Source organism: Cucurbita pepo, chromosome 1, assembly GCF_057944985.1.
Source record: "Cucurbita pepo subsp. pepo isolate OVF chromosome 1, ASM5794498v1, whole genome shotgun sequence".
NCBI classification, from domain to species: Eukaryota; Viridiplantae; Streptophyta; class Magnoliopsida; order Cucurbitales; family Cucurbitaceae; genus Cucurbita; species Cucurbita pepo.
In genome coordinates, this window is record NC_141798.1 from 2,369,614 (window position 1) to 2,383,800 (window position 14,187).

General features: G+C 35.9%; 2 protein-coding genes across 3 annotated transcripts; one reads left to right on the forward strand and one right to left on the reverse strand.

The window, feature by feature from the left end:
- The first annotated feature begins 2,685 nt into the window (after positions 1-2,685).
- LOC111803185 (receptor-like protein EIX2) lies at positions 2,686-5,677 on the forward strand. Its single transcript, XM_023687480.2, has one exon. It carries the CDS (start codon positions 2,828-2,830, stop codon positions 5,630-5,632), a length of 2,805 nt encoding a protein of 934 aa, XP_023543248.2. The 5' UTR covers positions 2,686-2,827; the 3' UTR covers positions 5,633-5,677.
- Positions 5,678-6,830: 1,153 nt separating this feature from the next.
- LOC111800160 (uncharacterized) lies at positions 6,831-13,149 on the reverse strand. Of its 2 annotated transcripts, none has more exons than XM_087128148.1 (7): positions 12,997-13,149; positions 12,640-12,709; positions 12,454-12,550; positions 12,282-12,376; positions 12,065-12,180; positions 11,410-11,534; positions 6,831-7,998 (listed from the first exon to the last, which is right to left on the reverse strand). In XM_087128148.1, exon 7 carries the CDS (start codon positions 7,367-7,369, stop codon positions 6,935-6,937), a length of 435 nt encoding a protein of 144 aa, XP_086984274.1. In that variant the 5' UTR covers positions 7,370-7,998; positions 11,410-11,534; positions 12,065-12,180; positions 12,282-12,376; positions 12,454-12,550; positions 12,640-12,709; positions 12,997-13,149; the 3' UTR covers positions 6,831-6,934. The 2 variants fall into 2 exon arrangements, with proteins under 2 accessions (XP_086984274.1, XP_086984271.1); XM_087128145.1 differs by having other exon boundaries at positions 11,410-11,549.
- Positions 13,150-14,187: the final 1,038 nt, after the last annotated feature.

Sequence of the window (14,187 nt, forward strand, 5' to 3'; positions counted from 1 at the left end):
TCCCGAAGGAAGGTAGGTACGAGGCGGTGTGCCAGTAAGGACATTGGGCCCTAAAAGGGGTAGATTTGGGGGTGGCTGCACATCGATTAGAGAAAGGAAAGAGTGCCAGCGAGGACACTGGGCCTCGAAGGGGGTGGAGTGTGATGTCCCACATTGGTTGGGGAGGATAACAAACTAAGAGTGTGAAAACCTTCTCCTAGCAGACGTCTTTTAAAGCCTTGAAGGAAAGCCCAAAAAGAACAATATTTGCTAGCGATGGATCTGGATCGTTACACGCTCCTACTTTTTCTGGCTCAGTTTTCAAGCATCGATTGATTTAAAACACCTAGAATTTTTAATATAACTCAATTGAGCTTTTTCAACACATAAGAAAACGGTATGAACATCTCTACTTAATGGCACAGGTATACATCACGAGCAACCCAAGTAATACAATAGAGTATTCCAAAGATCGGTCTATAGGAAAAAGTTAACTCGTATACAAGACTCAGACAATTAAGACGTACTAAATTCTTAAGAAATAGAATACTAAGACTATGCGTCGAACGTATAAATTGAATACTGTAAAAATTATCGACCTTAAATAATAAGATGATATTGGTTTGGCTCGAGATCCCCTTGTAATGCATTGTCACTCGAATGAGCTATGTATGTACGTTTATCTTCTCAATTAGACATAGGTTTCTACTTTCCCTCAAACTTTATATCCACGACGTTGAGTACTATGAACCTATATATTTCTATACAAAATTCATTAGCAAGCAACCTAACCTAATAATATAATAAATGTAACTAATTCTAAGCTCCCGAGCCCATATCGTTGTCGTCGCCCTCGAACTCGATTACACCAAGATCAAGAAGATTCTAGAATCTTCCAAGGTCGAGTTCTCGAGTTTCGCCGGATTTGGGCGGGCGAAGATTGTGAAGTTAAGGAGGACGAGGAGGATGTTGGGAGGATTCCGCCGTGGGAGATTCTTCAACCGATTTTGAGAGTGTTGGGCCACTGTGTAAAATTTTCAATCTTTGTAAATTAATAATAAAATAATAAATTATTATATTCAAATTGACAATATATCTCAATTTTAATTTAAAAAACAAAATCAAACAATTAAATTTAATTTTATCAAATTGGGTCACATATGGTATTGGGCCAAGCTCAAACAAAGCCCATGCCCAAAGTCTACAAACCCAAGTCCAAATAGTTGGGCCTAAAAGCGATTAAAGCCCAAGCCCAAAGTCTACAAACCCAAGTCCAAATAGTTGGGCCTAAAAGCCGTTAAAGCCCAAACCCACGTGTCCGTAAGAAAAAATCTCACTGAGATCGAAGAAGTTTATTTATTTATTTATTTACTGCATTTTTCAAATATATTTTGTTGTTATATGGTTTTATATAACAAACTCTTTAACTTTTTTATGAGACATTTCAAAGGGTAAATTTTGTAATTTTGACTATAATTAATCACTGAGTAAATATAATTTTAAAATAAATAAAAAAAATCTTAAAATACATTAATAAACACCATAATTCTAGATTATCATCGATCTAAAAATTGTAACTATTCATCATATTCTAACATATCTATTAGATGTTTAGAAGTACCATATATTTACTAAGTCGTGAATCTTTACTAATAGTAAATGGTCGTTGATTGTATAAGACGCGTTGTTTGACAAATGTAAAAGAAAATTGTTACATTATGACCCGGTCTACGATGAAACAAACAATGACATCATTGTTCAACAAATGGACAACTCGAAAGACTTATATGGTCCACTCTTTTGTTTTGTTTTGTTGTTTTTTTTTTTTTGCTATGACTTTGTCCCAATTCTTAATGCGGTAGTTGTTTTTTTTTCTTTCATAGAAAAAGACATTTTCATCTATTAGCTTGAAATAATTAAAAGAATAAAATTAAAGTCTTGCCTATTTAATTATGATAAGATTATTCTTAGTCAAATCAATTCTTTATTTCATAAAATATATAAAACAACAAATATTATTATTTAAACATTTAAATTTTTTTAAGAATTTAAATAAACAAAATTAAACTATATTAAATGATGTATAAATTCGTAATGTTTATTATATTAAATTTTGAAAATTTTAGAAGTTCTACCGTCAAATTATTAATATTTCAATTTTCTTAATTAAAAATTAAGAAAAATATAATACTCTGAGCTAAAAAAAACATCGTAACAATGGAGATATTGTCTCATTTATTATTGTGGTAGATAACGGACGTAGAATTTTAACTATATTCCTACTTGAGAAAAAATATTTTTTTTTTTGTGGTAAAAAAGTGTATTAAAAAATTAATAATATTTTTGCAAAGGGTTTTCCATGACTTTTCTAACCCAAAGTTCGGCATAAATAAAAACAAAATTAGAAATTTATCACCATCTGTAGCTTTCAAATAAGAATCTAATTAGATATACAATATATGGCGAAGAAATTAACGACCTAGTCTACACGTTGACGTATTAATTTTAAATAAGGTTCCAAATTTGTTATTTTCTTTGATATTTTTAGTTTTTTTAGTATTTTTATTTAATTTTTTTTTTTTAAAGAAAGGATCACATATATTTTTTTTTTACTGTTGTTAATTGTCTTCAAAATTATGACTCAAATTTCTAACGCATCTCTTTTTTAAGCATTAAACATAAATAACGTGTCAATAACACTCAAATTCCTTGAACTTTTGAAAATTTAAAGATAAATAAAATTTAGGGTTAATAGGTTGAAGATATTTGCAAGTGTCTTTCATGACTTTTCTGACCCACATTTTTCAAGCATCATTAGATAGGGAGAGGAGTTGGTTTGGATACATAAATGGAGGAGTTTGGAGCATTCATTCTTCACCATTCCATAGCCACAATGATATCATCACTCACTCTAACCTTCTACTCTTCTTCCATCCATTTCTTCCTTTTACTTTCCATGGGATTCCATCTCTCCCTGCAAAGCAATATCAGATGCATGGAAACTGAAATACAGGCCCTCTTATCCTTCAAGCAAGGACTTCTCGATCCATATCGTGTTCTCTCTTCTTGGAATGCAGGAGCCAACGTCGATTGTTGCGACTGGAGAGGTGTCCGATGTAGCAACAATACAAGCAGTAGTCCTCACATCATTGGGCTTGATCTTCGTGGCTCGGGTGATGAGCGTTTGATCGGCGAGGTTGGTTCTTCCTTGGCTCAATTGACACACCTTGACTACTTAGATCTTAGTTCTAACGAGTTTGATCGAATTTCCCTTCGAAATATTGGCTCTCTGATCAATTTGAATTATCTCAACCTGTCTCATAACAACTTTGCAACTCCCATTTCTCCCCATCTTGGGAACCTTTCGAACCTATCGGTTCTTGACCTTGGATCAAACGGCTGGGTAGCTGATAATCTTAGATGGGTCTCACGTCTTTCATCGTTAGAACATCTCGACCTGAATTCGGCAGACCTTCGTAGTGCCAATGATTGGGCAGGTATCACGAGCAAACTTCCTGTTTTACAACGTTTGTCTTTGAGCAATTGCAGTCTTCCACAACCTGTTCTAAACCCTTATGAAAACACCAATTTCTCTAGATTTCTAGCTAAATTGGACCTCTCTCTCAATCATGATCTCAATTCCTCAATCTATTCTTGGCTGAACAACTTCAGAAACAGTCTTACCCATTTAGATCTTACAAGGAGTAATCTGCAAGGTTTCAACATGGACGGTTTCGAGAACATGACTTCGCTCGTCTTCCTTAATCTTCGTTCCACGAAAGTTGATTTTCATTCTCCGAAGTGGTTTAAGAATCTCTGTAACTTGAAGCTGCTAGATTTATCTGGAAACAATGGGGGAGGATTGCTATCAGATGTTCTTAAACTCTTCCCACAATGTGTACTCAACTCATTGGAGACTTTATATCTCCCGTCAAACAAATTGTTCGGATCCTTGCCAGACTTCACTATTTTTCCATCTTTGAAAGAGTTAGAATTATCCTTCAACATGTTGAATGGACCTATTCCTCAAAGTTTGGGACAGTTATCTAGCTTGGAGCATATAGGTCTGAATCAAAATTTTCTGGTGGGTGAAGTTTCTGAAGCTCATTTCTTCAAGCTTGTAAATTTAAAAAGTCTGAATCTAGATGGAAACTCACTGGCTTTTAACTTCAAGGAGGACTGGGTTCCTCCTTTCCAGTTGCAGTCGATAAGTTTGGTGAATTGCTCGTTCAGCACACGTTTTCCAAGGTGGCTTCGAACTCAAAATTTCTCTTACCTTGACATTTCACTGAATCGAATTTCAGACACCATTCCCGACTGGTTTTGGAAGAACTTGTCCCCAGACTTGTTGTATCTTGACATTTCCCTGAATGAAATCAGGGGAGAAATCCCAGATTTAGACCTGAAGTTCAATCAAATGCCTGTGATCATTTTGGGATCAAATGAATTTGAAGGCCAAGTTCCAGCCTTTCTTTTCGGAGCACAAAACCTTGATGTTTCGAGGAATAATTTTACCGATATCTCTGGTTTGTGTGAAGTCAGATACTCCCCTTTATATTTACTGGATGCTTGCGCCAACCTATTATCTGGACAACTTCCCAATTGTTGGGACAAAATGCCCAATTTGGTATCCTTAAGTTTGGCCTACAATTCCTTTTCTGGAGACATTCCAACTTCTTTGGGTAGTCTCACCACATTGAAGTTCCTAAATTTGCGCAAAAATAATTTTTCTGGAGAGATTCCTTCTTGGTTCAACTATACAGAGTTGAAAGTCTTCGATGCGTCATACAACAATTTATCTGGAACGATACCTTCATGGATTGGGTCGAGATTACCAAATTTGGTTCGTCTGAGTTTGAGGTTTAATCACTTCCAAGGAAACATACCTTCTAGTCTTTGTAACCTCAGAAATATCGAAGTATTGGACATTTCGTTCAATTCTATTTCAGGAAGCATACCAACTTGCCTCCATAATTTTGATATCTTGTCAGGTACATCCAATGCATCTATGGTTCAAGACCAATTGAGAGATCTTATTTTGATGTGGAAAGGGCAAGAAAGGCTCGTCCATGGACACAACTTAGAGATTCAAAGGGGTATTGACTTGTCTAGCAATCACTTAACCGGAGAAATTCCTAACGAAATCACAAAGCTCGTTGGTTTGGTTTCTTTGAATCTCTCGAGGAACGAATTAACAGGACAGATTCCAAAGGAGATGGGACAACTTCAATCGTTGGACTTTCTAGATCTATCGAGAAATCGTTTGTACGGTCCGATTCCATCGAGTTTCTCTCAAATATGGAGATTGAGTATGTTGGACGTATCATACAATAACCTTTCAGGAAGTATTCCCCTAGGAACTCAGCTTCAAGGCTTTAAGATTTCATCTTATGCAGGAAACCCTTATCTTTGTGGAGATCCACTGAAAAAATGCGTTCGTGAACAAACCAGCTTCAACAGTAATGTTCATGTTGTGAATGAGTACGAAAAGGAACACACACTCATGACACAAGAGATGCTGATTAGCATCTCTGTAGGATTTATAGTTGGTTTATGGGGAATATTTGCTAGTCTTCTACTTAATAGGAGATGGAGACATGCATACTTCAAGTTTCTCACAAATATAATTGAGAAACTGAAGTGGAGCTATTGAAACACAGGTAACTCATTATATATTTGGATATTTCAACTTCTTCAATCCTCTTCATCAATAAATGGCATTATAGAAGAGTAAATTCGATGTGTAAAGTAGACAACGAAGCAACAGATAAACCAGAGGAAAATAAATAAATAGGCGAGACCGAGAGAAGCTTAGATATGATTATATGTCAGAGAGAGTGAAAACAGCCCATCAAACATCCTAAACTAAAACATAACTTCAAAATTGCTTCTAATTGCGAACGTGAGTATAATCTGATTGGTTAATACACATTATATGTATAGTATGAGTGAGACAGAGTTCTGTACCTCTTTTCCCACCGTCACGGTGCCAAAATCATCAAAGACACGATTAATTTCAATCTTTTCCCATCGACATAGGTACGAAAACTATCAAGACAAGATTCATTAGTACAACAGATAAAGTTCCATTGATTTATTTAATCTACCTTTGGTTTGAATTCCTCTGCCCACTGTGTCAAAATATAACATCATAACAAGGATAAAGAATCGATACCAGCAAATAATTGGATATGGAATCTTCTACCACTATATGAAAGACAACAACAAGAAAACAATCAAATACTTTAGCACAACAAATCAAACAAGTTAATCTCACTTGTGAAGTCCCTGACCCAAGGTACTGCACTTGATAGCCCCAATATTCCCAATTCCCCTACATCCCTAGCAATCTACATGTGCCACATAGCATCGTCGGTTGGCTTTGACATAGAAGGTTGTCTCTACAAACGAGCACGAGTTCTTTCAACATGTTTAATCATCACATACACACTTCTTAGAGGTCACCCAAACTAGAATTGCTCTAAGTTGCATGGGCTCAAAATCACTCTCATTTTTATGTGGTGTTAGTTTATTCATGTGTCATTTCGCCTAGAGGCCTATCGTTCCTGCCCATCCTTCCACACTAATGCCCAAGCTACCACTCCAAGTGTCAAATTCATGGGCCAAACTTTCATTTTGGCATGGATTTGAACTTTGATTATAACCATAAGGAAAGACAAAACGCATACTCTTGCAAACGATAGCCATCTGATATTTTTCAGATACAGTGCACAAACCAAATTCAAGCTCAATCATGTTAGCGGAAACCAATCAAATCAATGTTCAATTCCTATCTCACTTCCCAGTTCCCACATCCCCTATTCTAGAACACAAATGGTAGCAAAAACCAGTGAAAACAATATCAATTTCCATCAAGCTCATTATAATTAAGAAGCAGAGTCATAATTGACAATTTTAGACAATTCTGGCAGCTAAAGAAAATTTGAACCTGAAGTTAATCATACTTTTCTCTCCATGAATACATAAGAAAGAAAACCCATGACAATGCCAATGTGACATCCCCAACGACCTGTCGAGGCCAATCTTTAGCAAGATCTTCGAGCTTCCTCTCGAAGTAAACTCTCCATATGGCCATAGCTAAGTGAAGCAACACGCACCCTTTAGCAAAGAAGCTTTGGAAGTCTCTGTCTTTGACAAAAGCCACCATGAATAAAAGAAACCCAACAGTAAAGAGAAGCAAACCAGAGAAGGAATCAGATGTTTTTATCAGAAGCTGATCACGAGGGCTAGATCCCTGCAGCTTGATTGCAGTCTCAGGGCCATGGCCAAACACATAGACCTCGTGGGAATAAAACATCATTAAGGCTCCACATGTTAAAGCAATCAGAGAATGAAGCATACAAATTAACAAAAACCCAGATGATGCCATTGATTTGATTTGATTTTCCCCTGGTGAAGAAAGAAGACTTCCCCTCCTCTTAATTTCAAATAAAAAAACAAGAGTGGAACAGCAATGGAATCCCTAGAAGAAAGGAAATCTCTATGGCAAAGCGTACAAACCCAGCAATCAAAACCCCCCTGATAGATCCAATATGCGAGTTGACAGCGAGAGGATGTTGATCATGATCTGTCAAAAACCCTAAACCTCCGCCTAACAAGCCCTCATTCCATCCCACATTAAACTGAACTAAAACTCAAATATGAACAAAGATCTCCAGCACGAATCAATCAAAAAATCTAGAAAAACAACCCTCAATTTCCAACCGAAATCCTAAACTCGATGCACTGGATGGAACCCGAAACGGGTTGCAGAAAACAGAGGGCGAATTAAGAGAAGGAATGGGGAATGGGCAATAATGGATGGCAATCCCATGAGAAATCTTAAGAATTAAAGAAGGGGTTGAGATCGAGAGAGATGGGCGGGAGAGCATGGGATGTAGTTAACTGCCATAGTCGCTGCTTCCAGTCGCCATCTCCATTCCCATACCTTCTGCTGCTTCTCATGCGGTAAACGCCACGCCCCTACACCCAATTTCCTGTGTGATTGTGCTTGTGGCGCTGCAAAACAAGTTTGGTAGCGATGGGTCAATTTCAATTCCCAAAAATTCCATCCGCCATGATTATGGGGAAGAAGGGATGGAAACCTTCAAACTAATTCGATTAAAACTCATTATATGCTGATCAAGATTTGGAATCCAAATTCCCAGATTCGTGTAAGATTCATATAATACAGCTAAAGTGAGCATAGCTAATAAGCCTTCAACTAAGATGTAAAGTAAAAAGTTGGAATCTTCACACTTCTAAATATTGTTGAGATACATAATTAAATAAGCTAAAAAATTCCTAAATTAAATTACTAATTTTAGCCTCCATTTGATTTTTTTCTTTTTCATATTTTGAAATCAAATTTATAAATTTTACTTCCACCTCAGTTTTTTTTAATTATTTTATTTAATTAAAAAAAATTCAAAATCAAAATCAAAATTTCAAAACTAATAATTATTCGAATTTCTTAATTTCTCCAACGTAATGACAAAGGTGTTTACATTTTTTATAACACCAAATGAACGTGTCACATAAAAAATCTATTAAATACAAAAGTAGAGTTTGAAGACCTATTAAAATAAAATACAAAAGTAGAGTTTGAAGACCTATTAAAATATATAAAATATAAAAACTAAATAATCACAACCGTGAAAATATAAAAACTAAATAATCACAACCGTGAAAAGTTCAAATTTTATTAGAAACTATTTATGTTATGAATAATCATAATTTCTATTATTTCTTAAGGGTTGAATCTCAGAGGTTTCTCTTGTTCTTTTTTTGTACTACTTCTTCTTCGTCAAGTCCTTCCAAATTCTTTGAGGGTCTTTTTACAAGCTTGTCCATTTGTGGCTTGTCCTTATAATCGTCCTTGCATCGTTTAGTCCTTAACTTAAGTCTCGAGTTTAGGGTGTATTGCATTCCTTATACCCAACAAGCCTTGATGTTTGTGCCTTATTACTGTCTTCTCAATATCTTTGAGTTTAGGGCGTTCGGCCTTCCTTATGCTCAACAAGCCTTGACATAATCAATCTTATTCCTTGAAGGTTGTATCTTACCAGTTCCTTTTGTTCCTCCTTGTACTACTTGTTCTGAGTTATGTCCTTCCATGTTCCTGGTTTGCCTTTCTTCAGCTTGTCCTTATAATTGTCCTTACGTCCTTTAGTTATCAACTTATGATTTTAGGCCATGGACTTATTCCGGCATTTGTTCCTTTTGACTATATAAGTCTTGCTTAGTAATTCTTGTGTTACCTTATATCTGTGAGTTTAGGGCGTATTGCCTTCTTTATACCCAACTACTTTTTCTTCTTGTGTTACCTTATACCTGTGAGTTTAGGGCGTATTGCCTTTTTTATACCCAACTACTTTTTCTTCTTGTGTTACCTTATATCTGTGAGTTTAGGGTCTTTTTTACGAGTTTGTCCTTCTCTAGCTTGTCCTTATAATCGTCCTTCTCTAGCTTGTCCTTATTATGTCAAAGCTTAGTTGGTATAAGGAAGCCATCAGCACTAACCTCCAAGACATAAGTTAAGGACTAAATGATTAAAGTACGTTTTTAAGGACAAGTCGAAGATGGACAAAACCGTAAAAGAGAGTGTCAAGAAACTTAGAAAGACATAACTAAGAAAATGTAGTACATGAAGAAACACGAGGAACCTTTAAGTTACAACCCTTCTGGAATAAGGTTGATTACGTCAACACATAAGTTGAAGACTGAAGGATTTATTTCGGCATTTTTTTTTTTCTTTTGATTCTCATTAATGAGAATATAAGTCTTCCTTGCTAATCCTTCAGTTAACTAACTTATATATTTGAGGGTAGATCTTAATGAGAATTTTGTCTTGGAGCTTGGACTAATTCCGGCAGTTTTTGCTTTAGTCCGGAAAATGTCCAACCTCCAAGGCATAAGTTAAGGACTAAAGGATTAAATGACGTTTTTAAGGACAAGTCGAAGATGGACAAAACCGTAAAATAGAGTCTCAAGAAACTTGGAAAGACATAACTAGGAAAATGTAGTACACGAAGGAACAAGAGGAACAGTTACAATCATTAAAGAATACGGTTGATTATGTCAAAAGATTGGTTATAAGGAAGCCATCTTACCAAACAAGACTTATTTTCTGAACAGAAGGATGTTAGATGAGAATCAAAAGGAGCAAATGGCGGAATAAGTCCATTGCCCAAAGACATAAGTTAAGGACTAATGTACTAAAAGACAATTTTAAGGACCGGAGAAACACGTAAAAAGAGACCCTCGAGTAACTTGGAAGGACATGACTAGGAAAAAGTAGTACAAGAAGGAAAAAAGGAACCTCTGAATTACCACTATTAATGAATATGGTTGATTATGTCAAGGCAAACCCTCAAAGATACAAGGTAACACAAAGTTTACCAAGAAGACTTATATTCTTGTGTTGAGATGAGAATTAAAAGGAAAACATGTCGGAATAAGTCCAAGCTTCAACACATAAGTTAAGACTAAAGGATTATTTCAGCATTTTTCTTTTTGATTCTTATCTCAAAATCCTTTAACGAGAATATAACTGTAATCCTTCCTAGAGTTAACTTATATCTTTGAGGGTAGAGCTTAATGCTTCCTTATACCAACCAAGCCTTGACATAATGTCAACCATATTGTAACTTAGAGGTTACTTTTGTTCTTCGTGTACTACTTTTTTCCTAGTTATGTCTTTCCAAGTTTCCTAAGGATCTTTTTTTACGGGTTTGTCCATCTTCGACTTATCCTTACAATTGTCCTTACATACTTTAGTTCTTAACTATGTCTTGGGGCCATGACTTATTCCGGCATTTGTTCCTTTTGATTCTCATCTCAACATCCTTTGTTGAAAATAGAAGTCTTCCTTAGTAATCCTTGTGTTACCTTATATGTTTGAGTAGAGGGCTTAATGCTTCCTATACCAACTAAACCTTGACATAATCAACCTTATTCCTTAAGGGTTGTAACTTAGAGGTTCCGTTCCTTTAGGTACTACTTTTTCTTACTTATGTCCTTTCAAATATTATGAATGTGAACATAGTTCATGTTGTTTAAGAGTGGAGAAGATCCTAAATATATAGGTAGACCATATTCCTTGGTAAAAGACCTTTCAAATGAATCTAAATGCAAAGATGTGTGCGGGTTCAGGAAATAGAATACTACTGTAAGAAATATGGGCATTCTATCATTGAAAGACAAGCAAATACTGAAAACTATAACATCTCAAAATCAAACATCCCAGAACTTGCAGTCAAATGCTGACATAATCCCTGTGCCAACAAACAGAGTAACATCTAAAAGAAGCTAAAGCTACACACACTTCACAGCCAACAGATAATAATTATAAAAACAAAAACAACAATTACTTCCTACGTCTCCCAAAAACTTAAATTCAACTTCACAGCCTTGGGCTTGGAATCATACCAGAATTCCTAGCAGGTGCGAAAATCCCATCCAGAGCAATTGCTTTGTTCTTCCCCTCTCTCTGTTGTCGGAACCACCATTGTTTCTTTATTTTTTTCATCTTGTTTGGCCATCACATATCAAGCCTGAATGGACCAGTTCTGTTAACAATTTGGTTTAAAAGTTAATCAAACTGAACCAATATACTTTTTCTTAAATGAAGAAAACAGCTTTCATTGAAATGAAAGAAAATTTAGCGAGCTGTACGAAAACAAAGCCAACCAACATGGGGGCAACAAAAGGGAAAAAGGAAAAAGAAAAAAAATCAACTAATGCAACCAATTTATTTCCAATTCAGATGGAAAGATGTTCAAAGAAAAAGAAATGATATATATATACTGTATGAAGAAAACAAAATACAAAAATGTTGTACTTGTACTGAGAATGTAGTAAAATAGCAGCAAAATGCACATGTAAACCCTGAGAATGTTGTACTTGGCCATCATAAACTCAGGACTTTTGATATCTACCTGTATAATTATTTTTATCTTCACATTCATGAATGAAGGCTTTTGTTCTATTCTGTTAAAGGGATTCATATATGTGTTTCTAACCATTTTGAGGCAGTAAGATCAGCAGCAATCCAGAAAGTTTTGGGTTTAAGGCAAGCACTTACCACCAAGCCTGCTACATATTCCATTTAGATTGATTCGCCAACATAACTTTATGCCTCAGCTAGTTACAACCGCGTCCTCCACCAGCCTTTCGTCTTCCACCAGCCCAGTTGAAAAGCTGATATGATGTAGAACATGCAAGAGTTTGATCAAACTAAACTACAAAGAGAAAACAACAATGTGTCTACTAGTTGGACGAGCTTTGTCGAACTCATTTACCTCTCTGGGTCCTGCTCTGTTTTCAGGGTTGCAGTCTGACTGATCCCAATCCCTTCAAAGCCCAATCGGGTAGCGGGGAAAGCACATACACGCACCTGCGACACCGTCCAAAAGCAAAATTTCAGGGTGACTGAAATACGAAAAACCATTGAGAAATTTATCAATTAAATACCGTTTGAGAGGCAGAAGTAGGCGGCATGAACAATGTTAGACCACCATCAGTGCATAGTCTATTCCGAAAGACGGTGACGGGTCTTGGCGCTAGGTATCTACACAAAAGCGTTATTTCAGCCCAGAGTCATTTACCCAACTAGGAACAGTAAGAACATTCAAGAGGATGTGAAACTAAAATACCCACCCTGGAATAAAGGAAGAAGTGAAAACTGCATTGATGGAAGAAACTTTTCAAGAACTTCCCTGAGTACAGCCTGATGATTTAAATGAGAAAACATTAAAATCTAAACCAGTAGATGACTTAAGAAAGAACTGCAAATCTAAACCAGTGGATAAATTGAAACTTACCACGTTGCCATGAACCTACTAAAACGCCCTAATCCTTCTTAATCGAAACCACGGAAAACACAAAAGGTGTCGATAACAGGCAAAAGAAAAGAAACGATGAACAATCCTTTGATTAACCTCTGAGTTCTCCAGTGAACCCCAAAATCGGAACAGAATAGTCAAGAGCGAACTAGGCTGAATGAAGTTACATTACCTCTACTTTTCATCACCGTGACGAGGCGGGAAACTTCCTTCGACTCTGCTCTCTCTTCCTCTGATTGCCTGGTACCGATCTAGAATTTTATTTCGGCGACGAACACTCGAGAGGGAAAGAGGCCGTTGATCGAGCGCTCTGATTCTAGTGGGAGAATGTGCGTGCCGGAGAAATATATATGATCCGTGTGAAAGGCGCTGTGGCCGAGACAGCTGAAGATCGTTTGACTTTGACCGTGAAAAACATCCAACGGCTAGGTATAGTTTAGATTGATGTGTTCTTTTTTCCATTTTTGGTTCAATTAATTGATTACTTAATTTCATTTCTTCCGCAGTTCTATGGATTTTCAGAATTTATTAACAATAATTTGTTTAATTAAAAAAAAAAAAAAAAAAAAAAAAAATCATGTACAACCATTAAAATTTCTCTCTCTTATATTTAATTTTTCTAGTCCACGGACCTGTAACTTACAGAACAGAGCGTTAGTAGAACAATCATTGAGTGTAATGTCAGATTCACGAGTTCTTATAAAATCTTACCAGGGCATTGAAATCACTTACGACCCTTATCCTTGCTTGGGTGCCTTAGTTTCACACGGGTTTTATAATTCTCCCCCTCTTAAAAAACTTTCGTCCCTAAAAGTTTACGGTTCTTATCTTACCTTTGGTGTATTTGTTCTTAGTTATGTTCTTTCAAGCTCCTTAAGTATCTTTTTACGGGTCTGTTCTTCTCTGCCTTGTCTTTATAATTATTACTGCGCCCTTTAGTCCATAACTTGTATCCTGAGGCCTCGAGTTATTTGAAATTTGTTATTTTTTACAGTTTCTCAACATCCTTTGTTTATAATAGAAGTTTTTCTTTGATTATCCTTGTATTACCTTATATCTGTTAAGAATTACTGAAAGTGAGTCCCATGTTGGTTAATTTAGTGAAAGGTCGTGGGTTTAATACTCTATTCTTTAGTAACGAGACCTCTTGGGGAAACACAAAACAAAGTCATGAGAACTTATACTTAAAAGTGGACAATATCATACCATTGTGGAGAGTCATGATTCCAACAAAATCTTAGAGCGTATTGGCTTCTATATACCCAACAAATCTCGACATAATCAACCGGTACAAAAATAAAAATAAAAATAAATAAATACAATAGTGTGACGTGGCATGTGATATTTTGTAATCAAGTTGGTT